This window comes from Emydura macquarii, unplaced genomic scaffold (assembly GCF_026122565.2).
Source record: "Emydura macquarii macquarii isolate MOO-44397 ecotype Brisbane River unplaced genomic scaffold, CSIRO-AGI_Emac_v2 contig_2636, whole genome shotgun sequence".
Classification (NCBI taxonomy): Eukaryota; Metazoa; Chordata; order Testudines; family Chelidae; genus Emydura; species Emydura macquarii.
The window spans coordinates 46,392,916-46,418,278 of NW_027132773.1; the positions used below are offsets into that span (position 1 = coordinate 46,392,916).

Consider the following 25,363-nt stretch of genomic DNA (forward strand, 5'->3'; position numbering starts at 1 on the left):
CACTTAGAAGAAAACAAAATCATCACTGATAAAGTTTGCAGATGATACAGCAATTGGGAGAGTGGTAAATAATGCAGAGTACAGGTCACTGATTCAGAGTGATCTGGATCACTTGGTAAATTGGGTTCGAACAAAATATGTGTGTTTTAATACAGCTAAATATAAGTGTATACATCTAGGAACAAAGAATGTAGGCCATGCTTACAGGATGGGGGACTCTAACCTGGGAAGCAGTGACTCTGAAAAAGATAAGGGGGTTGTGGTGGATAATCAGCTGAACATGAGCTCCTGGTGTCACTCTGTGGCCAAAAGAGATAATGCAATTCTGGGGTGCATAAACAGGAGAATCTAGAACAGGAGCAGAGAGGTTATTTTACCTCTATTTGGCACTGGTGTGACCACTACTGGAATACTGTGTCCAGTTCTGGTGGTGCCCACAAATCAAGACGGATGTTGATAAATTGGAGAGATTTCAGAGAAAAAACAAGAGAATGATTAAATGCACAAAAAACATGTTTTATAGTGATAGACACAAGGAGCTCAATCTATTTTGCAGAAAGCAAAGGTTAAGAGGGGTGACTTGATTACAGTCGGTAAGTATCTACATGGGGAACAAATATTTAATAATGGGCTCATTAGTCTAGCAGAGAAAGGTATAACACAATCTAATGGCTGGAAGCTGGAGCTAGACAAATTCAGACTGGAAATAAGGCATACATTTTGAACAATGAGTAACTAACCAGTGGAACAATTTACCAAGGATCATGATGGATTCTCAATCACTGACATTTTAGACAACAAGATTGGATGTTTTTCTAAAAGATCTCCTCTAGGAATTATGTTGGGGAAGTTCTCTGGACTGTGCTAAACAGGAGATCCCACTAGATGATCCCAGTGGTCCCTTCTGGCGTTGGAATCCATGACTCTGTTAATCAAGTTTCCACACCCAAAAGCAGTCAGTTAAAATCAAAGTTCTCCCAGTCAGTTATCTGCCTTCATGAGTTATAAAATACCCCAGACCTTAAAAGGTCATTTCTCTCCGTTGTTGTCTATGATGATGCACTGTAATTGGCAGGGCAATCTATATCTCCTCTGGTGGTTGCCTACGAGAAGAGTGCACAAGTCAGAATAAATTCTGCAAATAGAGCAAAGGCACAACAAATCAGGCCAAATTCTGCTCTCAGGCCCCGATTCAACAAGGTTCTTAAGCATGTGCCTAATTTTAAAGAGGGGGTGAAGACCCTTCGAAGTCAATGGAGGTAGGCACATGCTCAGATAACTTGCTGAATGGGGACCTCAGAACTGAATCATACCATTGAATTCAGTGGAGTTATTCTAGCCTTTCTGGGCTTAAGTGAGCAGAGAATTTAGCCCACCAAGCGTGTCAACAACGTCAGTGGACTACATTTGATCCAATTCTTCCTTGTCATTAGGTCTACAATACATTTTTTTACTATTGTCTAAGTAAAGTCAGTTAAACAATTAACATTGTTTGTGCTCCACATATTTTTTAAAAACGAAAAAACCCAGCTCATTGTAAGTGGCCTTTGGATGCTAACTGTGACCGGTGAGTTTACTAAACTTTGCCTTCCTAAATAAAGTGAAATCCACTGCTTTTGACAGGGTCACACTTTGCCACACTTACACAGGTTGAACAATACCTAAAGCTGCACTCAGTTCCGATAAACTCAATGGAACTACTCCTGCAATAAAAAACTGCCCACCGCAACTTGGGGTAGCAGAATAAGGTGCTCATTTGCTCTATAGAATGAAAGGTTTAATGTCAAACCCTTTTCTCCTTCACTGGTGAGCAGCTATTCACACAAGTATGTCAGTGGAACCACTCACATCACTAACAGCTCACCAGTGGGAGTAATGAGTTCAAAGTCTAGTTTAAGCATTCACATGACTATGCTGACGTGAGCCACATAAGATGGATGGATAGATGTTCTATATTCAGGGGCTAATTCATATTATAAAAACTTATGACATGACGGTACAGTTGGCAAAAGGCCCAATTCTGTCCCCACTGAAATAAGGTGCAACACTCCCATTAAGGTCAATGGGAGCAGGCCCATAGGGACAAATCCAGCTCCCACCTCTGTGCACACTGAGGGCCCTCATAATTCACTGCATAGACAAAACGAAGCGTCTCTAGCAGCAATTCAAGCTTGCAGCTGTACTGGAGGTACAGGCAAAAGGACAGCGCGAAAGGCAAACTGCTTCAGTTTCTGACAGAGATATAAATATTTTACATTAAAAAAAAAAACAATAAATCATGCTGCCCGGATTGCTAATCATTCTTCTTAAAGTTCCTGCCATGCTATCAGATTCAGAATGAGATCTAGATATAATGAAATGATATGAAAATTTAAAAAGCAGGAGCCAGAAATAAGCAGAGCACGCTCCTTATCAAAAAGGAGTAATGGAGTGATTCAAACAATATGCAGAAAAACTAACGGCTTTTTACTAATTAAGGGTCTTTGCCTGCAAGTCCTTACACAGATGACTAGTCCCTGGGAGGACAGACATAATGTAGCTTTAAAGCTGTAGGGGGAAGGCCGGCTGTCAAGTGCCTGGGGATGATTCTTAGCAGTGAATGTAAGTGACCGTTCATCGGCAGTCTGGCATAACAGTCAAATCTCAGCGAAGAGTCAGGGCCGTGGTCAAGAGTCACATCAAGGGTCACAGCCAGAGACAGAGTTAGAAGACATGTCAAGGGTCAAACAAGAGCCAAAATCACACCACGGGTCAAGGCCACAGTCAATAACTGGGGTCAGTCTGAGGGAGCAGGAACATGGAGCAAGATGAGGTAACAGGAACAAGGCAAGAAGATAGGAACTTGGACTTAAGGGTCTGGTCAGCAGCAGACCTAGCCACTAATTTCTCAGACAAGTGATGTGACAGGAACAGGAAGCTTTATATTAGGAGGTGACCAATCAGCAGTAGGCTGCTAGTCAGCTGATCCCGCTGAGGCAGCAGGTGTAGCCTCTGTTTGCAGGGTATCATCTGCAGTTTCCCTATCTGGCCTTGCAATGTGGTGGCACAAAAAGTAAGGCTCCTGCCTCACAATCCCCCTAGGCCTGTGTTTGAGACCTGTGGTGCCTGCCGCTCCCTTGGGACCAGGTTTGTCAGGGCGATCCTTGTGAAAGGCCCATATTTTTGCAGGGGCACGAACATGATGGACTGACTCCCAAGAACATTCTTCAGGCCCATAAGCTTCCCAGTCAATCAAATAATACAGTGCTCCTCTGCATATTTGGGAATCCAGAATGTTCTGAGCTATGTACTCCTCGTGGTCCTAAATTTGAACCAGGGGCAGGGGTGATGGACACCCACTGGGAAAGACATTAAGAGACTGCTTCAGGAGAGATAATTGAAACACCACATGGATCTTCCAGGATCAAGGGAGGTGCAATTCAACCATTAGATTGATCTGGCAAAGAATAGTGTAAGACCTGTGTATTGGAGGTCTAATTTGTACATAATTCAGCCAGTCTGTAAGCCATTTAATGGACCGCCAAACTTTTTGACCACCCTTCAGAGGTGGAGCCTCTTGGCAGTATCTGTCAGTGTGACGCTCGTCGGCTATTTTGGCGACCTTTAGGTGCTCCTTTAGGTTAGTCTGGTCTTACAACTAGTCTGTACCAGATTTGAGACAAAAGGAACTGCCATGGATGAGGGCACTGAGGGATGGAACAGTTGATGAAAACCATAATTGGAATAGAAAGGACTGAGTTGGGTGGAAGCATCTTCTACGTTATTAATAGCGACATCATCTATTGGGAGTAACATTACCCAGTTATTTTGGCAGTGGTTCAGGAAATGGAATGGAGATACTGCTCAAATATCTGGTAGACCTGTTCCAACTGGCTGTCCATCTGGGGATGATGGGAGGTGGATGTATGAGCAAGGACATAAAGAACGTGAAACACTCCCTTCCAATACCTGGATATAAACTGAGAGCCCCAATCTGTGGTAGGATGATCAGGGAGACTATGGAGGCAAAAACACATGCATAATTAGGAATCATGCAATAGTCTCTACAGTCGGGAGGCATACGCATGGAATGAAATGGGCCATTTTGGTGCGTTGATTAACTGCGATTAGTATAGCTTTGTGTCCTTCTGATTCTGATAGCTCAACTATGAAATCAAGGATTATACATGACCAGGGTCGGGAACTGGGTTTGGACAGTACCAAGAAGCCAAAAGGCCTGCTTTGGGAGGTCTTAGTCCGAGTGCAGGTGTCACAGGACCTGTCATAGAATCGGACATCATCCCACATCTGCAGCCACCTGAATGAGCAGGCTACTACACACCCAAGTCTTGGATTGTCCAAAGGGTACATGCACAGCACCTCGAATCACAGGAGACCCTCAGGAACATATAGGCAATCATTGACAGAAAAGACTGTTGGCCCAGGAGTAATGGCATAGAGCAGTGCCATGGAGGCACTCCTTGGATGATGCTATGAGCTTTACACAAGGATTGTGAGAGACGGCTGTGACGCTGGCTGGATTAGGGGTGCCCTTGAGGTGCATTCAGGAGCTCTTATTACTCCCTTCTACACCAATCTCGCATTGGGGGTGTCATGCTGACTGGATTTGGGAGGGGGGTTTATTATATTATTTAACATCAGTATGTCAAAATCATAATTCATATAAGATATGCCATGTCAGGTACTGTTAGAAAGGCTATAATGTGCTAAGTAAGATGATAATGTTTACGTTCATGTGTAATATGTGTAATGGAAGTTATGGATATGGTTGATATATCTGTATTTCAAATTGTGCTGTGTCTGGGCGACACCCCAGACAAGATGACTGCAGCACTAGCCTGCTTAATGGCCCATTAAAGAAATTCACAGGTACAATGGGCCTGGGGGAGAAGCCAGGAATATACCTGATGAGTCACCAGGACTTACTCATGTGACTCTGTACTCCATCTTATTCCTGTAAATTTCCACAAGCAGCACGGTAAAGGCCAAAGGACATAAAAGGCAGCTGCACAACATCCATTTTGTCTTCTCTCTTCAGTCACCAGTCTTCAGCCTTCAGTCTACCTCTGGATCAACTCTTCTACAACTGACCTGAAGCTGTGAAACAAAGGACTGAGACCCATCCAGGTACTGGATGTACACCAGAGGGACTATACAAGCCTGCAAACTCCACAATTCTACCAGAAATCTGATATATATATGGACTTTCCAGTTATTTGTATGTATGTGATTGCTTTAATCCTTTAACACTTCTCTTATACTTTGTTTCTTTCTTTGTATAATAAACCTTTAGTTTCGGTTACTGAAGGATTGGCTGGCAGCGTGGTATTTTGGGTAATATCTAAACTTATATTGATCTGGTACTGTGGCTGACCCTTTGGGGTCAGGAGAAACCTTTTTGGTAAAGAGCATAGAGTTTTAAATAACTGATCTCTTTACTGGACCTAGTGGCTGATTGGGAGCCAGAGACTGAAATGCAGTAAAGGGGGCTGTGTATATTTTTATTTTGGCTTCTTGATAACCAGTGTGGGGAATCAGAAGCACTGTTTGTGGCTGGTTGGGAAGTCTGACTTCAGTGTCACCCAATGGTGCTGGGAGAATCTGCTCTCCCTTTACAGCCTGCCCTGTCCTTGGCATTTTCAGGTGGCTACCCTAGGCACGGACGGGTCACAAGGGCTACTTAAAGCAAGGCAAGGAAGACCGCTGAGACAGATTCACAAAATAAATTCTGTGGTTTTAGTATGCTGGGTGGTGGTTCTCTGGGGTTCACGAGTTCCAGATAGTATTCTCCCTTCCATGAAAGTGCACCTGCCTTACCATTCCAGTGGCCTGGGCGGTACATGATCATGAAGCTGACCCTTGAAAAAGAACAAGGCCCAATATAACTGCAGCTGATTAGCATCATGGCAGCCGTATCTATTTCAGGTTTTTGTGGTCCACTAAGACTAGTATTGGGTGTTTAGCCCCTTCGAGGTAGTGTTGCCATGTCTCGAGCCCTTCCTTGATTCTGAGTAATTCCTTGTTGGCTATTTCATAATTGTGTTTGGCTCAAGTAAGTTTCTGAGGGGGAAAAAAAGCACATGGATGCATCTCCTGTTGGGACCTCCATTCTTTAGGACAGCACTGTCCTAAACAGCTACATCAGAGGTTTCAAAGATAAAAGATTGATCAGTGTCAGGTTGGGCCTGGACTGCAGCTGAGGTGAAGGCTACCTTTAGATATTCAAAAATGTGGCAGACATCAGGGGGGCGGGGGATTAAACTTTGCAGATTTACAAAGGATGGAGGTTATGGGAGATGTGATTTTTGAAAAGCTGGAGATAGATCTTCTATAGAAGTTGGCAAACCCCATGAATTTCTGGCTGTCTCAAATACAACGGGCTCTGTCCAGTGCTGAACTGCATCCATAGCTCTCCTGCTAATAGGATGAATCCCCAAAATTTGATGGACAACTGATCAAATGGGCACTTCTCCAGCTTTTCTTATAATCCTTGATGGCATAATCTTGTGAGAACCTCGCAGACATGGTGGTCATGGCTTGCTTGGTCACTGGTGTAGATTAGGAGATCATCCAAATACATGACCACATACTGGTCAAGGATATGTCGAAGAATGTTGTTAATTAGGTGCTGAAAGGTAGTAGGAGTATTACTAAGGCTGAAGTACATTACTAAATATTCAGATTGCCCATATCTAGTCCTAAAGGCTGTCTTCCACTTATCCTCCACCTTAATATGGACTAGGTTATATGATCTTCTAAGATCCAATTTGGTGAACATCCAGGGTGATCATACTCAATCCAAAAGGCCTGGAATTAACCCTACTGGGTACCAATTGTGTACGGTTATTTGGTTAAGTGTCCTGTAGTTCACACAAAGTCTCAGAGTCTTTCTTTTTAACAAAGAGTACCAAGGGGCCTGCATGGAAGATAGAGTGGTGGATAAAGCCTTTGCCTAGGTTTTCCTGAATGTACTCTCTTAAGACTGCTAATTCCTGTTCAGACATATAATATATACATCCAAGTGGAATTTTGGCTCCAGGTTGAAGGTCTATGGGACAATCATGGGAGGCATGGTTCACCATCGAGATTGGAGTTTATAGATGTAGTAGAGTGGCCACCATGGGTTCTTGGAGCAGGGTACCCCAAAGTGGGTTCTAGGATTCCAGGTTCTTGAACCAGGAGGCCGTTATTCCTGTAGAACCTCGATGGGAAAGAGACATTGTGTTGGGATCACAGAAGATAGGGATAATGCCAGATTAGCCAGGGTGTCCCAAAATTCCAAGTAAAATGGGAGGAGCAAATAAAACCAAACTATAGGACTTCCTGGTGTTCCCCAATCACTACTTCCAAAGGTAAAGTCTCTTGAGTAACTAGGCCTGATGTCAGCAGGGACCCATTCACTCATCAATCCAGTGTGGTTTTCGGTTGTACTGGGAGACCAAGGAACCAGGCTATGGAAAAATCCACGAAGTTATCCCCTAACTCCTGAGTCAATCAAGGCTCATTGCACACAAAAGGTCTGCTTATCCTGCAGGATCCGTCACAGTAGGGGAATATGTAGAAGTGGGGAGGAATGAGGGCTTTCTAGCTGAACAAAACCTTGGGGCCTTTTGATGGTGGTGCCCAGGCTCGGGACCCCAATTGAGCCTGGTCTTAAAATTTTCCTGTCATCTGGCAGATGGGGATTTTGTCAGGGCACATGGATACCGTATGTCCTGCTCCCGCACAGTAGAAACAGGTTTTCCCATCATCATTGCTCTCACTCTCACAGGGACAGATGGGATCACAGCACATCTATCTGCCTGGGCTCAACCAGGGCCGAGCTTTCTTGAGTCGGAGGGCTGAATCTTGGGCATGTGCAGAATGAAACATGCTGCAGGTGCCATCATATCTCTTTGCTAACAGAACTCTGGGGCTGGTCATCCAAGCTGGTATCATAAAGGGAGACAAGCGGGTACCTGAAGCTGCTCGAAGAGCTGCAACTTGCTCCTGCAGGAAGCAATTTTCTGTTTGCAGAGGCCGAACTTGATCCCTCAGCCTTCGGTTCTTAGCTTGGAGAACAGCAGTCTGTTCCTTCAGACTCACAAGCCCCTGGGGCGTCAGTAAGGCGGAAGGCCCAACAACACTTATACTCAGTTCAGGTGTTCAGCAACAAGTCCCAGAAGAGAGCAGTCTGAGCAAACCATCAGGGCCTGTACGTAGGCAGTCTGACCTAATGGTCAAAGCCCAGAAAAGCATCAGGGTTGTGATCAGGAATTACACCAAAGGTCACAGCCGGAGACAGAGGCAGAATCCACGCCAAGGGTCAAGCTGTAGTCAGAGTCAGAGTCATGCCAAGAGTCAAAGCAGGGGTCAATAAATGCTAGGCTGCGTTGTAACTGCTGTGAGGTAACAGTTTATCTTTGGAGAGATATCCAGTAAAAAGACATTTGAAACTGTTAATTATGTGTGTGTGTGCATGCACGCATACACACGCGCACATGTAACTGGTTCTGGGTGTGAACGCTATTATCATTTCCACTTGTAGTATTTAGAAGGTTCTTATAGAAAATCCAACTGTCGTTTAACACAACGATATGAATTCCAGGTCAGTGCAATACTTTAAGTCAGATAGAGTAGTTCTGTAGCACAGAATTGGTAAACCGGCTTACCTCCTCTCTAGGTAGGTTACACTAACTTTGTAGAATGACCAGAAAGACACAGCATAACGAGTTTCTCCTACTCACAGTATTTTTTGGACAGGCCTTGGGAAAGAATAGTTGTAGACCTGTTTGACAAGAAGGGTCATACCTATCTGAAAGCCGTTGATTATTTTTCTAGATGCATTAAAATTGTACTTACAGACTCATAGAAATGTAGGGCTGGAAGGGACCTCAAACAGTCATCAAGTCCAGCCTCCAGAGCTCAGGCAGGAACAAAAAAACCTAGACCTTCCCTGACAAGCACTTGTCTAACCTGTTCTTAAAAGCTTCCAATGACACAGATTCCACAACCTCCCTTGGAAACCTATTCCAGAGCATAACTATCCTTATCCTTAAAGGATGCGAGTCTGAGAGATGCCAAATCTAGGAAATCTTGAACCATCAAAATTCAGTAAGTAATTTACCAAAGTTAAATCAGGAAACCTAGTACAAAGAAAACCAAATGAACACAAAAATTAGATAATACCAGCTGTTCTCACTGAACACGAGCTGCATCCTAAGATTCTGAAAAGCTGAGACTGACCGAAGTACTCAGTAGAGGAAAAAAGGGGAAAATAAGTGGCATAACCAGTTAGTTCCCAAACTAGTTGAGTTGCAGGGTGATCCTAGCAACAATGACCCAGGAGGGAGATAATCCTGGGGAGAAATCCTAAATGTATTAAACAGGAGCCTGTACAGAAGCATGCGCTACAGAGGTGTGCTTGCTTAGGTGGTATACTTACAAATTCATATCATCCCTAGATCAGTGCAGAGGGGAACATGTACCACACACTCACCTGTGGGTTACACATAGTCAAAGACAGTCCTTGCCCTACAGTCTAAATAAACAAGACTTTTTAAGGTCCAGCTTGACAAAGCCCTGGCTGGAATGGTTTAGTTGGGGTTGGTCCTGCTTTGAGAACTAGATGACCTCCTGAGGTCCCTTCCAACCCTAATCTTCTATGATTCTATAAAACAAGGGTGGGAAGGAAAACAAAAGCAGTGAGAAGGGAAGTGACTTATTCAAAGTCACATAGGAGGTCAGTGGCAGAGCTAGGAACAGCGCCTGTCTCCTGAATCCCAGTCCAGTACACTATCCAATAGCCCACATTGCCTCTCTAATTGATAATTAACCAGGGCCAATGGTTTATGCCAGTGCAGTAACATTAAACCAGGGAAATAATATGCATTACTAATAAAGATCTGTAAAATGAAAAGTGCAAACATACTGCATTCTTTTCCTTTCATGGGGTCAGGTAATCCAGAGCACTCCGCCGACGGATTCGGGACAGCCACCCTCCACCTGGATCCACTGCTATCGCATTCTGTGTATTCAAAGTGGTAATCTGTCTGCAAATAATTACAAAGAGTCTCAGTTTCATCGTAACAGTTACTCCTCTACTTAACTAGGATCGTTAATCAACTATCCAATATTCAGCAATCCCTGTTATAATCAAAAACATATCATATCATGCATCGTTTCCATCACATGGTTATAATTTATTATTGCATGTTGCATGCACAAATGTGCCAGGCTTTATTCAGAGCAAACAGAAAGGTACTGGATGGGATTTTCAAAAGCACATCAGAGATTTAGAAGCACAAGTCCCATTGAAATTGTGCTCCCAAGTCGCTTACATACTTTTGAAAATCCCACATTTCTTTGTCCCAAAGAATTTAGAAGGAGATTTTCAAAGCTCACAAAGGATGTAAGAGCACAAGCCCCAGTGAAAGTCAATGTGACTCATGCTCCTAAATACCTTAGGTATTTTTGAAAATCTTCCCTTTACACACTGAGGGCATGACCCTAAGGGCTAGATTTCCAAAAGCGCTCAGTTCTTGCCTAGGCACCCAAATAAATGCCATTCATTGCTGAGTTTTTTTTGCAATCTGGCCATCAGTATCAAAATGGGAACTGTTGGCTACAGAGTACCTTTGGAAATCTGGCCCTTAATGGGAGCTGAACTCTTTTGAAAATCAGGCCCTCAGTTGTGGGTACTGAGCACTTGAAAATCTGACTCCCGAGCTCTTTGAAAACCTGGCCCAATGAGTAAAACAATAGGATCAGGAAAGATCAGGGTGAAACAGATCACAGGGTCACTCCGTTTTGGTGTGGGTACATCTTATAGGCCCATTTAAGTGATAGGTTTATTTTTAATGGTTATTTCATTTTAATTCACATCTTGTAGGGTATGATCAATGACAGTGAATCAGATTAATAATGATGGCATAGGAAAGGTGCATGCTGGAGGAATGGTACTTAGCTCCCATGAATTCCAGCCCACATCACCCATCTGCAGCCCACACTCGTCCATGCTGCCCTGAAGATGATTCCTCTAGGCACACTGGCAGGTCATTATGGGTAATCCCGTACCATGGCTTTCCATGATTCTCCACTGCTTTGACTTTCCACTTGGTGCAGGAGAAGAGGAAAGGGATCGAGTGGCTAGTTGTGGCTGACAGGTTCTCAGGGCAGAACTGTGTTGGCACAGGTGCAGATTAGATCAGCCCCCATATATACAATTGTTTCACAAAGAAAAGAGTTACAAATGTCCTTCTTGGTTACTTACAGAAAAACAAGCAGCACTGAGGTTTAATATCTCTGCTACTGTTACAGGGAGTCTCCTGAAATCTTTGGACAATAATCCAATTATATTTAACATTATTAAAGCTTTTAGTATTTTACGCAAAGCTGAAAGTAACAATCACTGGTTGCTTTAGAATGAATATCTCTCTGACTTAATTCAAGGTTTCAAACAAAGCACCAACAACACATTAGAAACTATGGATTCAGGAAAATATTTGTCTTCTAAATGATATAATAATGGAGAATAAGACACTATTATCTCCTGAGCTGCAAGAGACAGGTTTATTGCCATCTCAAGACTATGAATATATTCAATTTCCATTTCTCCTCTTCTCGTATTATTATATAATCATCAAGAAAATAGGCCAGTCCCTAATCACCTCCTTATTGAAATCTTCCTATAGAGTAACTAGAATATATAAATAACTTAAAGGTAATGGACTGATACCATTTCATGGCTTATATCAGACATGGAAAATTCATTTACAGTCTGAATTAAAAACCTGAGACTGGAATAAGCTATGGAAGAGGACATTTCAACCCTATAATTGTGTCTCACATAGTCAGATATCATTTTTTGCTTCACATCAGCAAAACTATACAGAGCAGGTTGGGTGCCAACCAGTACATGTTGGTCTTGGAACATTTCTCCTGGTATCATTCAGTCACATTGTCTGAATGTCAGCCTGCCTTTAGGTAGTGGCAAAAAAGTAACTTCTCTAGTAGAGAAAAAGAATTAAAAATCATAGAATCATAGAAAGGTGATTTTTTTCACTGCTCATTCTGAAGGCAGGAGAAGAGTCACTGGCTGCCTGAGATCAATCGGCCAGACCCCACCCCTCTTGCAGAGACCCCTGTAGAAGGGGATCTGGGGCAGATGCCTTATTAACTGGCTGCATTAACTTTTCTGCAAATGTTTCAGAAAAGCTTTCTTGGACAGGTGGAGCCAATGCATTTCTCTCATAGACCCTCCCTCTCTTCACCCCATATGTGGAGAGCCAAACTGGTGGAGGACTTACAAAGGTCACTTGTAGGAATATAAAACTTAACTAGTTTCCTAAAGCATCCTCCCTCTATAGCATCTATTACAGAATGTATCAGTTTTCAAGTGAAAGGCTGTTTTTTTCAAACCCTGCAAATTCATCCTTGTATTCGAAAATTAATCTGAGTTCTTTCTGGCTCATGCATTAATCACCTGTAATAAAAAATCTGCAAGTAAAATTCTGCCCTCTGGAACATCTATGCAGCCCTGTAGTCTCCTATATCTCTCCTCTTTTGTGCTCTAGAACTAGCTTTTCCAAGAAGCAATCGATTAAGGTCTTGAGAAATATCTTTTTAAAACTTTGTCTTGATGTGACATATGTAGGTAATTATGACTGTTTTAATGGAATCAATTATTATTATTTATTATTGGTATAATCATAACACACAGGCGCCCCAGTCTTGTACTAGCACCCCATTGCACTCGTTGCTGTACAAACAGAACAATAGGACAGATCCTGCCCCAAAGAGCTTACAATCTAATATGAGCCAAGAGACAACAAATGGATACAGACAGACAGACACAGGAATATAAAGAAACAATTAGACAATATTGGTCAGCATGACAGGTGTGGTCTCTGCACAGAAGCAGCCTAACCATCGCTAACCTCATAGATTCCAAGGCCAGAAGGGACCATTGTGATCATCTAGTTTGACCTCCTGTGTAACACAGGCCATAGAGCTTCCCCAAAATAATTCCCAGAGCAGATCTTTTAGAAAAACATCCAAACTTGATTTCAAAATAGGCAGTGATGGAGAATCCACCAATGATTAATTACTCTCACCTTTAAAAACGTAAATCTGATTTCCCTTCTGAATTTGTCTAACTTTAACTTCCAGCCATTGGATCATGTTATACCTTTTGCTGCTAGATTGAAGAGCCCATTATTAATTATTCGCTCCCCATGTAGATACTTACAGACTATAATTAAGTCCCCCATTAAGCTTCTCTTGGTTAAACTAAATAGACTGAACTCCTTCGGTCTACCACTATAAGGCAGGTTTTCTAATCCTTTAATCAGTCTCTTGGCTCTTCTCTGAACGCTCTCCAATATTTCACCAAATCTTCTTGAACTGTGGGCACCAGAACGGGACACAGTATTCCAGCAGTGGTCACACCAGTGCCAAATATAGCAGTAAAATAATCTCTCTACTTGTACCGGAGATTCCCCTGTTTATGCATGCCAGTACTGCATTAGCTCTTTTAGCCAAATCAACACACTGGGAGCTCATGTTCAGCTGATTATCCACCATGACCCACATACGTTTTTCAGAGTCACTGCTTCCCAGGATAGAATCTCCCATCACGTAAGTATGGCCTACATTCTTTGTTCCCAGATATATATTTTTACATTTAGCCATACTCAAACATAATTGTTTGCTTTTGCACCCAGTTTAGCAAGCCTTCCCCATTGCTCTGAATCAGAAACCTGTCCTCGTCATTATTTACCACTCCCCCAATCTGTGTGTCACCTGAAACAAAGGTTTTTGTTGGCTTCATGGCAAATGAGAGTTTTAAGGAGGGTTTTGCATCTTTGATCTCCCTCAGAACTGTGCACTCCTAAAGATATCCTGATAAGAAGGCTATTAGAGTATAGCTGTATTTTTATGACTGGATTTGTATCCATACACATTCTACTGTATGATTCTCTCCATCCAAACTGCTATTTTGCTAGATTGTATGAAATCTTTTGGACATAAGGTTATTTCCTCCACCTATATGTACAACCTGTGGGTTCTGGTTGATGTTACGAAGTTTTTATTGTGAAACTGTTGTATCATGAATAGAACGCCTCCATGTGGATGTGAAATCCCCATGTGCTGGCAGAAGCTATAGCACCTACCTACCAAACCAGGGCCAATGGAGAATCACTAATCTTAATGACTGCTCCGACTGAACAACAGGTATGCTAAGTAGCCTGTCTGAGTGGGGACACCAGTTTAACTAAGTTTCTTTGCAGCAGCTAGGGAAGTTGAGTGTGGGAAATCACCAGCAGCAGAACAAAGGAGCCAGGTGTTGGTGGGGGGACATGTAAACTCAAGGAACGCACAGACACAAAGGAAGATTTGGGCAGGAGAGAGGAAGAGACGGACATGCTTTCATGGTAAGGGTTCTCAATTTTAACTGCAGAATCAGCCAAGGTCAGAGAAAGCTAGCTGATCTAAAGATGCTCCATGACCCTGAAAAGAAACCATACACTGTGGGGGAAGGATTCTAGGCAGCAGAAGGATCCTTGGGGAAGGATCCTGCCCAGCCCCAAAGAACTAGCCAGAGTGATGAGGAAACTGAGTCAGGGAAATGCACAGAGATGAGTTTATTATTTTGTCTAGATGTATATACTTCTCATGCTATTAAGTAAAGAGCAATGGTGGTTTAGAATCCTGTGCCAAGTCTACCTGTCTGCTGCCTTTCCCTATCACGTGCCCCTGTAAACCCAGGCAAACTGTAAACCCAGAGTATCCACATGCCTACAGTTCTGGGACAGGATGTGCTTAATCTATGGGGGATTCTGAGTTTCAGGGCCAGGAGCTAGGCTGTGGCGTCCCAGCTCCCAGGAGAGGGTCCTAGACAAAGAATCTGCACCAAGAGAAGGAGCCTATAGCCCTAGCTAGGGGCAGTGCAGGCTCAAGAGGTTTAAAGAGCAATTCAACAGTTTGGGTCTATGGAATCTTTTAGGCTCATAGAGTCTATGGAATTTTTTAGGCATAGCCCCCACAACTCCAACCTAATCTGCCCTTCCTGTACAGTTTATAACTGGATATTACAGCATCTCAAATTCACCTATGTTTGCTTTTAAAGCCTTTTCACGTTACTATACACACATTTATAGTCATATTTGGCCATATGCCAAATTTTACTCCATAGTCTGATACTTTTGTTACTTTTCTGGGATTTAAATCCAGGATCTGAACTGGTCCGTCCTCCAGTTCAGCTGTCATTTCCAGCCCATCTTTTTATTGCACAAAGGTGGCACATTTGGCTTGAATTTCAGGTATTAAGATTGGGTTTCATTATGAAAATTACTCGCAATATTGACTGAAAACCCACTGTAGGGTTTAAAAAAAAAATTCTAAATGGAAGACAGATTGTAGTTGGTTTCTTGGAAAAGCACCAATGTATCAGGTCTGCAACATTAAATTTCAAATGAAAGATTAATAGCAACTGGGAAAGTGCAGCCAAAAATAGGTTTATTCATGTCACACTGTTCATTTATTTCACTCTACACTGAATTTTACCTTGTTCTCAACTGAGATCTAGTTAAGTTATATCTGTATATTATAAGGCAACATATTTAAGGATGTTATAAGAATCTCTCTGACAATCATATGTCTTCTTTGATGGACATTATGTACTGGCATCTATGCGCATCTATGATGTCGGTGGTGCTAATGCATAGCACTAATGGGGAATAACACACTGCCCTGTGGACATGTGTAGGAGTATCTCAGAGCAGCAGAAAACCAGAGCCTTGTGGCAGAATTTGTACAGCGCTTTACCAGCATGATGCTCTCAGACTTACTTGGGTGAGAGGAAGAGCAAAGATTAAAACAGAAGGCTCAGTGCACTAAGACTCAGCTCCAGTATCTACTGTTGCATATCCAGGTGGAGGAATGTCAGCATGAAGGATAGCCTTATAGGGCGTGTCTCTCCAGCATGCCCCCTGGAGGCCCTGCAGGCACATTGCACTCAGTGCCCATTGGGCCTTTCCAGATAATTAACCGGATCAGATTAGTTCAACCCCTCGTTGCAGGTCTGGTTTATTCACTCATTCTGGAGACGGTAACTCATTTATTTAGCTGCTTGAATTCACACCTGCTCCATGCCCATATAAGAGTCCGGGTCAGTTCCCTCCCGTTCAGGAGGTCCCACCCCTTCTCCAAGAGCTGGGTATCACTTTAGACAATCCCTCTGTCCCTCTTCTCAAGACAGGAGCCTCCTAGCTCTCCTCTTTGGGGCGGGAGTTGCACTTTAGGCCAGAGGTAGAACCTCAGGCAGCTTCTCCTGCAGCTGGCCCTTTTCCCTGTCAGTTCTTCTAGCCTCAGGCTGGCAGAGTTCAGTAGGCAGACCTTCCCCTACAGCAATCCCACTGCTGTCTTCTCCCGCACCCTGCTAACTCAGGTCCCTGCAGGAGCCTTCTTACTCCCGGCAGCATCTACAGGCAGCTGCCCTGCTGTGAAGGATAAATGCTGGCTCCTATCCCAGCTCATTCCTTATTGGCTCGGTGGGAGGGGAGCCTTACCCCATCCCCTCTGCAATTCTCCAGGTACTAGGCCCCTATGGATACAGTAACAAGATTCCCTCTAAATGCTGCTTCTTCATGGGACCTCTTTCCCCTCTCCCCATATCTCCTAAGGCTCGGTGCATCAGACCACCCCAATCTCTTAAAGGGCCACACCATGTGATGGAGCAGACTGACCAATAGACAGCACTGGCTTTAAGAGGCAGACTACCCTGTCACAGCTACTCGCTGTGGCCCAATGCAGCCGTGATTCCTAATGCATTAAGAGGCCCACAGTTAGATGTTGCCACCCAGCAAGTGCTTTGTCCAGGGAGGGGGTCATGGCCAGCAGATTCAGAGGCTGCACCCCCTGTACAGCCTGTCAGATGGCCCCGTGTGGAGGTGTGTCTACCAACGGCTGGCTTGATGGAACCCCCAGGGAGGGCAGGGGTGAGATCATAAGAATGGCCATACTGGGTCAGACCAATGGTCCAACTAGCCCAGCATCATGTATTCTGACAGTGGCTGGTGACAGATGCCTTAGAGGGAATGAACAGAACAGGGCAATTTACTGAGTGAGCCATCCCCTGAAATCCAGTGCCAGCTTCTGGCAGACAGATTTAGGGACACCCGGAGCATGGGGTTGCACCTCTGGTTATCTTGGCTAATAGCCATTGATGGACCTGTCTTTGATTAATTTATCTAATTCTGTTCTGAATCCAGAACATTTGGCCTTCACAACATCCTCTGGCAATAAGTTCCACAGGTTGACTGTGCGTTGTGTGAAGAAGTGCTTCCTTATGTTTGTTTTAAATCTTCTGCCTATTAATTTCATTGGGTGACCCCTGGTTCTTGTGTTATGTGAAGGGGTAAATAACACTTCCTTATTCTCTTTCTCCACATCATTCATGATTTTACAGACCTTTATCATATCCCCCCGTACTCACCTCTTTTGTCCCAGTCTTTTTAATCTCTCATATGGAAACTGTTCCATACTCCTATCATTTGTGTTGCCCTTCTCTGTACTTTTTCCAATTCCAATACACCTTTTTTGAGATGGAGAGACCCGAACTGCACACAGTATTTAAGGCAGAGGCGTACCATGGATTTATATAGTGGCATTATTATATTTCTATTTCATTATCTTTCCCTTTCCTAATAGTTCCTAAAATTCTCTTAGCTTTTTTGACTGCCGGTGCACACTGAGCTGATGTTTTCAGAGAACTATCCACAGTGACTCCAAGATCTTTTTCTTGAGTAGTAACAGCTAATTTAGACTTTATTTTGTATGTATAGTAGGGATGATGTTTTCCAATGTGCATTACATCACATTTGTCAACACTGAATTTCATCTACCATTTTGTTGCCCGGTCACCCAGTTTTAAGAGATCCCTTTGTAACTCTTCACAATCTGCTTTAGACTTAACTATCTTGAATAATTTTGTATCATCTGCAAACTTTGCCATCTCACTGTTTACCCCTTTTTCCAGATCATGTATCAATATGTTGAATGTTCCCTGCCCTGCCTCATGGGTGGATTCTCCTTGGGATACCGCTTTCCCTACTAGTGAAGGGAGCCAGGTAAATATCTAGATCAGCTGTTCACAAACTTTTCTGTAGTGAGACCAACCAGGAATCACTTTCCATCGATCTGGGATCTAGCCAGGATCCTGCTCCCATTTAACAATACGAGGAGAGCTGGAAGGTGCAATCCCTTAACACCAGCTCATGACCCACTGGGGGGTCATGATCCTCAAGTTGAGAATCCTTGATGTAGACAGACAGGGTGAATCAAATCCAGAAGCCATGAATGTTACCAAACCTATAAGGATTTGTAGTGAAAAGGGCCTCTATACGCTCTCTTTTCAGCAAGCTGCTCTGCTCATGTTACCTTCTGACCACATATGGCCAGGAGCCAGAGTAAGATGCCATCTTACCTGCCACACTATTATTGTAACACAATCCACCCCAAGAATGTTTTTTCTTCCTTCCCTTGCAGGGTGCATGCATTTGTTACCTGTTCCAGAAATACTTTTTTGCTGAGCTTAACCCAATTAAGTGCTCCCAATGCTATTAAAAGATACCATTTGCCAAAAGGGGCATCCCTAATCTTTAGAGACCCAGGAGCTATATTTACACATGAAATAGGGATTAGCTGTGCATTTAACAAGCCTCTTTGAGGAAAGAACAAAGTCAGAAGGGATTAGTAGAGACTTCGACCTAGTCAAACACTCTAGTGGTCCCTCCAGGCTAATCACACTGAAAGGGAGAAAACACTTTCACTTCCTTGGTGCACAAGGATGTGCTATCCCAAAAGATCATAGAAATCAGAGCAATCAAAGATTCGTGGAGTCACCCCAGTCCACCATTTGCCTGCCGGGTCAGGATTGTTTCCCACAAGGTACTGGGTAATGCTCTGTGCAATCTAGTTTTAATGTGTCCAGGGATGAGGCCTCCAACACTTCCCAGTAGGAGACTATTTCACCTGTTACTGGGGGCTTGCCTACATGGAGAGTTAGTGCACGGCAAACCAGGTGTGAATCTACAGCGCACGAGCCTGGCACACACTAACTGGCCATGTGACCCAGCTATCATGCACTAGAAGTTCTGTAGAGTGCTTTGACGTACTCCCATTTCACACTACAGAACTTTTAGTGCATGGCCACGGGGCCCATGCTGCCAGTCAGCGTGCAGCAGCCAGGTGCGCTGCAGATTCACACACTGGCTTGCTGTGGACTAACTCTCCGTGTGAATGAGCCCTTGTAGGTCTTATAGGCTTTTCCTGCTATTCAGGGCCTCGAAGGGGAGATGCAGGTGCTCAGTTCCTCTCGGGATCCAGTCTTTAGCCTATGTTCTTTGTTCCTTAATTTCATCCCATTATTCTGAATTATAATCTCTTGTACAGTAAATATTTCCTTTTCCCTTTTTGTGCTTACACTCTCCATGGTTTGTGAACAAGCAGCATGTCCAGCCTTAGCCACTGCTCAGCCAAGACGGACAGATTTAGGACCTGATCTTGGAGCTGTTTCTCACGTGGAGTAGTTCTCGGGCACACAAATACACCCATTGAAGTCAGTGGGATTCCTTATATGAGTAAGTTCTACTCGCTTTAAGGCTGAGCTGGATCCTTGTTTTTTTCTCTCTCTCCCCCCTAAGTCAGTCTCTCCCTTCCCTTCTGCTGCACTTCTCTGAACTGGCTCCAGTGTGTTTAAGGTTTTAGGCAATAAGGAGCCCAGCAATGAACGCAGCTGCAGCATTCCAGGCAATGCCAAAGGCAGCTGTGCATACCCAGAGCTTCTGAAAAATCAGTCCCACTTTTTACACAGAGCCTATTCTTAGGCATCAGGTTGAAAATGTTGACCCGCGCCTACAGTACTGCCACATCCATCACCATTCTGCAGTACCGAGAGCCTCTTCAGCACAGCACTTTAGCGTGTTTTTAACATGAAGCACATGCTTACATACCTCTGACTTGAAGATGAGACTATGCATAAGCATTCTGCTGACTCAGGACTTATATTCAGTAAAATACATTATCATTTACAGGTCAGAATGACTGAGTCACAGATCCAGCTATCACTCATGCAGCCATAATCTTTCCCCTCCTTAGCCACTTTCTCTTTCTGCAAGTGGGCCAGGCTGCATCTGTGATTTATTTCCGTTATTCACACCCCCTGACATTCCAATAAATGTTTAGTCCAAACAGGCTAATGGGCACTAGGATTTCCTTGCAGAGTGGAAGGGTCACTTAAGGGGCCTTGAGATGCTCTAGATGTAGGCAATAGGACAAAGATAAACCATCTTTATCAGTGTTTAGAAACAACTGGTTCGTAGGAAAACATTGGAAGGAATATTTTGACTCAGCTAAAATAGTGAGAGCTCTAGAATTAGCCAGTTCTCATACAAACTAAGTCAAAAAACTGCCTGAACTTTAAGAAGTGGCTCCAGCCCATAGGCTTTGTTGCTATACAGACTATCAAACCATCTGGGAAGCTTTTCTCTTGGGTACTTATAAAGCCCCCATCACTATAATATCTGAGCATCTCATAATCTTGTAACATGTTTATCCTCACAATACTCCTGTAAGGTTTTCTATTATCCCCATTTTACAGATCAGAACCTAAGGCACAGAGAGGCTCAGTAACTTGCCCAAGGTCACAAAGAAAGTATGTAGTGGAGTAGGGAATAGAAAACAAGTCCTATTAACCTATTGCCCTAACCACTGAACCAGCCTTCGTAATGCTACCTCTCCATCTATCTTTAAAAATCTACCTCTGCTGTGATGCCTACAGATCATTGCCATCTGCCACTGGTTAGGCAAATGACAAGCTGTGATTCCTGTTTAATTCTGTACTTTTTACCATTACCTCATCCTCCCAACCCACTCACAGCCCGTTTGCCTGTTTTGTCCACATGTTACATCCTGACAATCGTTTAAATGCTGAACTCTCTGGGAGAGGGACTGTCTTCTTTGTTATAAGTGTGTACAATGCCTAGCACGACAGGGCTCTGCATCTTGATTAGGGTTCCTAAGTGTTATCCTAATAAAAATAATATAAAATAATCCTTAAATATATATTGACTTGGAGAAAATGATAACAATGTGCGTAGATCACTCACCCAGCAGATCACGAAAGGAACGTAATGTTACCCAGTGAATTCCTAATCACTGGGCACAGGGTGTATTCCTGGCAGTGAATGCTGGCCATGTCCACATCAGAAACAGCCTTTGCTTCCCCTTGGACATTATTTGTTAGGAAATGTCACCCCCACGTAACCTGACATCACAGAGCCAGGTATGAAGCATTGTGTGTATGCTCTACACAATGTCCTGATTTATGTTTCATCGATTTCAAAACTTATTTAAATCAGTGGAATTTTTCCATTGACTCAATGGATGTGGGACCAAATCCCAAATAATCAGACCCAGGTTGCTCTGGCGGAGATGCTGCTGTTTGTCACAGTGACACCATCAGCCTTCACCAAATCCTCTTCAGCAGCAGCCCACTACTTCGTACTGGGGTTTTTATTTTTCCCTGAGGGGCCATTTTCAGTATAAAAAGTTCAGGTTAGACAGTGGGCCCTTCAGCTAGTTTTTTCTTTTAAACAAAACATTACAGACAAGCCACATATGGCACTAGCCGCCTTTGAAAGTGTTGTTATTAAACCTGGGAAGACAAATAATGGTCAGTAATGCAGTGGCCCTATCATCTGGGGCCCGATCCAATTGATCCAAGTCAATGGAAAGAGACCACTGACTATTATGGAAGACGGAATGGGCCCCAGCAGAGCAGTACATGTTCTCACAACATCATGTATATTCCACAACAAAGAGTGGGTGTTGCCCATAGTAAGACTCCTATAGAAAAAGATACACTTTCTATAGGTTTTTTAAATCCATCCTATTACATTTAATAGAGAATTATATCCATTATAGAATTCTGTAGGATGGTTCAAAATCCTGTCAAAAGCTTATCTTTTCTATTTAAAACTGTGAGTGTGTTTTTAGAGTTATATCTAAGAACCTCTCTACATTGTATTACTATATTTATTATAACTATTATATTATATAGGGCTTTCCCTATAAGGATCCAATGAGTTCCCAATCAGTAGATTTGGTTTGAAGCCTGAGTCTGGGATCTCCTACACCAGTTTTATAACACTGCAGTTCCAAAGACTTTAATGGAGTTATTCCCAATGTACAGCTGCAAAGATGAGAGAAGACTCAAGCTGTGTGTATGTGAGTATGAGAGAGAGAGGCTGTGATGAGAGACCGTGAGTGCATTTTCAGCAGTAGTTCAATCCTTGGCAGCAGCACAGGAATGCTGAATGATACAGGAATTCCCACTACTACCTGATTTTGTCTGCCTAAAGGCAGCGGTTATTTCTTCATAAGGGTCCTGCTCTCCCTTAGGGCCTGATCCTGCAAGGTGCTGAGCACTTCTGAAATCTTCAGCATCTCTCAACACCTTCCTTGATTGGTCCCTAAGTGAGTGCTAGGATCCACTCAGGTAAGCATGGGATTTTCCCCTTATTAGTATTCATAGTAGTACAAATGTATGTATATTATGGGGGTGCCCAAAGGCCATAATCGGGTTGGGGCCCCATTGCACTGGGCGTGGTGCCAACATAGACAAGGGACAAACCTTGAACTGAGGGCTTGCAATTTGAAGACACAAACGAATGAAAGGCAGGAAATGGGGTTGCAGCATGAGTATGGTGAAGAACTGGCACAGATTTGTTAGTTACATGGAGTGTGTGCAGCGGGGGGGAGGTGATTTTTAATTGGGGGGGTAGAGGGAGAAATTAAGAGAGTGGGAAAAGGAAAGAAGAGGAAGAGTCATTTCACAGAGCCCCACCAGCTGGAATCACTGAGCTACAGGCCCCTGCTGTGGTCCCTCTGAGCACAATATGAAAATAGCTGTGTGGGGTTGAAGAACTATCACAGATCCTAGTTTTCTCACTGCCTGTTTGTGCCATGTGTCTGGCCTTCTTTTTCTGCTCACAACCATGGTTAGGGATCACATTCCAAGACCAAGAAAGGAAGTCACCCCTAGTTCCAGGAACAGGAAGAGAGATGCACCCACACATTTGGGTTTACAGGAATACTGATGTTTTCAGCTTTGTTCAGCCTCACAGATTCTTGGCCTAACTGAAAAGGGAGACTAAGACACTATCTTTGCCAGAGCTGGTGAAGTACTGCAACAGAATTCCCAAATGAATATTCTAGTCTCTAGCAAGGAAATCTCACTCAAATCTGTAGCTAAAGGACACTGTTTATGCCAGTCAGGCTATAAAAATAAAATTAGGGAGTTAAATAATTAACTAGCAATTCGACTGTGTCTTTGGTGAGACATTGATTCTGCTTCATCATGATCCTGCTTTATACTAAGGAATTGCCAGGAAACACACAACTTTTTAAAAAATGTATAATGTAATAGAGTAAAAAGTCTTAAATTCAAAAGGAATGGTCATTTTGAAAGGAAAAAAAATTGATGTTTCAGGAAGTTTTGATATTGTTGGGAGAGGGGCAGGCGGGTTTCACCTCTTTTCCTCCTAAATTACATTTTTTAAAAAATTGTGTTGATTTTGCAAAATGTTTTGATTTCAACAGAACTGTTTTTCCAACTAGTTCTAGTAGTAAAGTGCTTTGAGTCCTATGGAAGAAAAGAGCGAAGTATTATTTTTCTTTCACAGAACTGGGAGCAAAGACTCAATCTAGCCTTGTGTAAACTTCAATTAAAGCCTCAAAACTCCACCATGTACACACTATCTCCTTTTTACATGTGGAAAAAATATGGCACGGGATTGCTAAAGCCTGACATGCAAAAGTAGAGTGACTATGTAAAAAAGGCAATTTTCGCTTGTGTCTTGAGCAAATATCAGGTGGAAACAGCTGAGAGAAGAAACCTGAAGCCCCATGCTGGTCTCTCTACAGTCCCTTTATGGACTATGACTTACCTAAAGTTAAATTATGAGAACAATCAGGGATAGAACCCAAGAGTCTGGACTTCTAATCCCCTGCTCAACCAAATATCACATTGCTTGCCCTTATGAGTAAATAGAAAGGGACACACATTAAATATAACTCTACAATGTTTCAGACATTGCTAGTATAGCAGTGAATCAATGAAAGCGTTAGAACATCTGTTTTCTTTATGTGGAATTTTAAAACAGCCGTGGTGCCAATAGGTTTAGAGGTCTGCATCAGAAAAGATCTCTGTGGGAATAAGTTTAAGTCTCTATTGAAAGTTTTCCTCTTTCCTTTTAAGTGTCAAGTGTGGTTTTACCGCTGGTTAAGAATATTGGCTCAACCACCCTAGAGAACAAGCTCTGTCTAGCCACAAACTGGACATACGGTAGCCAGCAGCACCACAAAAGCTCCCCACACTGCTCCACCAGTCCTCATATGGACAGGGAAAAGGAAGCTACCTCTATGGATTGATCGTTGACTCTCTACATCCATCCACTCCTTCGCCTCTTCTGCCTGAGAATGAACAATGGTGCTAGTTAATGCCAGCTGACATGCTGGCCTTATAATGGGAGATCAGCCACCTGGAAGCTGAACTGGGAACCCCAAATCCAATTACGCATGCCACCAAAACATCCATTGGACTGTAACTACTGACCTGAATTATATATGAAAGCATGACCCTCATGTGAGATGTCTTATCCTCTGTCCATCACCAATATCATAAGCCACACCACAGAAGTGTTTTGCAGCAAGTTAAACAGATTCCTCAAGCGTGAGACAGCTTTCTCAGATTTCAGAACTCTGCTGGTGTGCTATATTCCCAGTGACAACAGTGGGAGAGAGAAACGTTTGCTACATACAGCTTCTGTGAGAAAAAATATCTGCTATACATGATCAGTTAATTCACTCTAATAAAGGGCACTGTAACCTGCTGTTGATCATCTTTGTCCTGTGTTTTACACTACATCAATTTGTAAGATGCGGAGCTGCATTGATGGGCCTTTTTAATAACAAATTGTCCCATCACTTAACATGCAGGAGCATCTATTATGTTCAGTTGCTATGTAATTTACTCTTTTCATTTATGTAGGGTACCCAGGTACAGCTGATATAAATACACTTATCTCCAGCTATTAATGTGTGTATGCGCACGCATGCATACACACACACACACACAAAATCTACATACCTTTTGTTTGCATTTAATTTATAGGTCCGGCTCCTCTTCATCTAGTGAAATTTGAAGAAGCTCCAGGAGCATCAACAGAGCTACATTGATTTACACCAGCTGAGGATCTGGCCTTGTGTCTTTTTAAAAAAAGACAGGACAGTTGAAAGGTGCACAATGATACCTAGCTGA

The 25,363-nt window shown here is 43.1% G+C and overlaps 1 protein-coding gene across 1 annotated transcript in view; it reads right to left on the reverse strand.

Annotated features, from left to right (window-relative positions):
- Positions 1–25,363, reverse strand: part of ELAPOR2 (endosome-lysosome associated apoptosis and autophagy regulator family member 2) — a 126,776-nt gene that overhangs the window by 61,101 nt on the left and 40,312 nt on the right. The window contains exon 2 of the mRNA XM_067564007.1: positions 9,911–10,031. Coding sequence (XP_067420108.1) covers positions 9,911–10,031 — 121 coding nt within the window. The remainder of the gene's footprint in view (positions 1–9,910; positions 10,032–25,363) is intronic.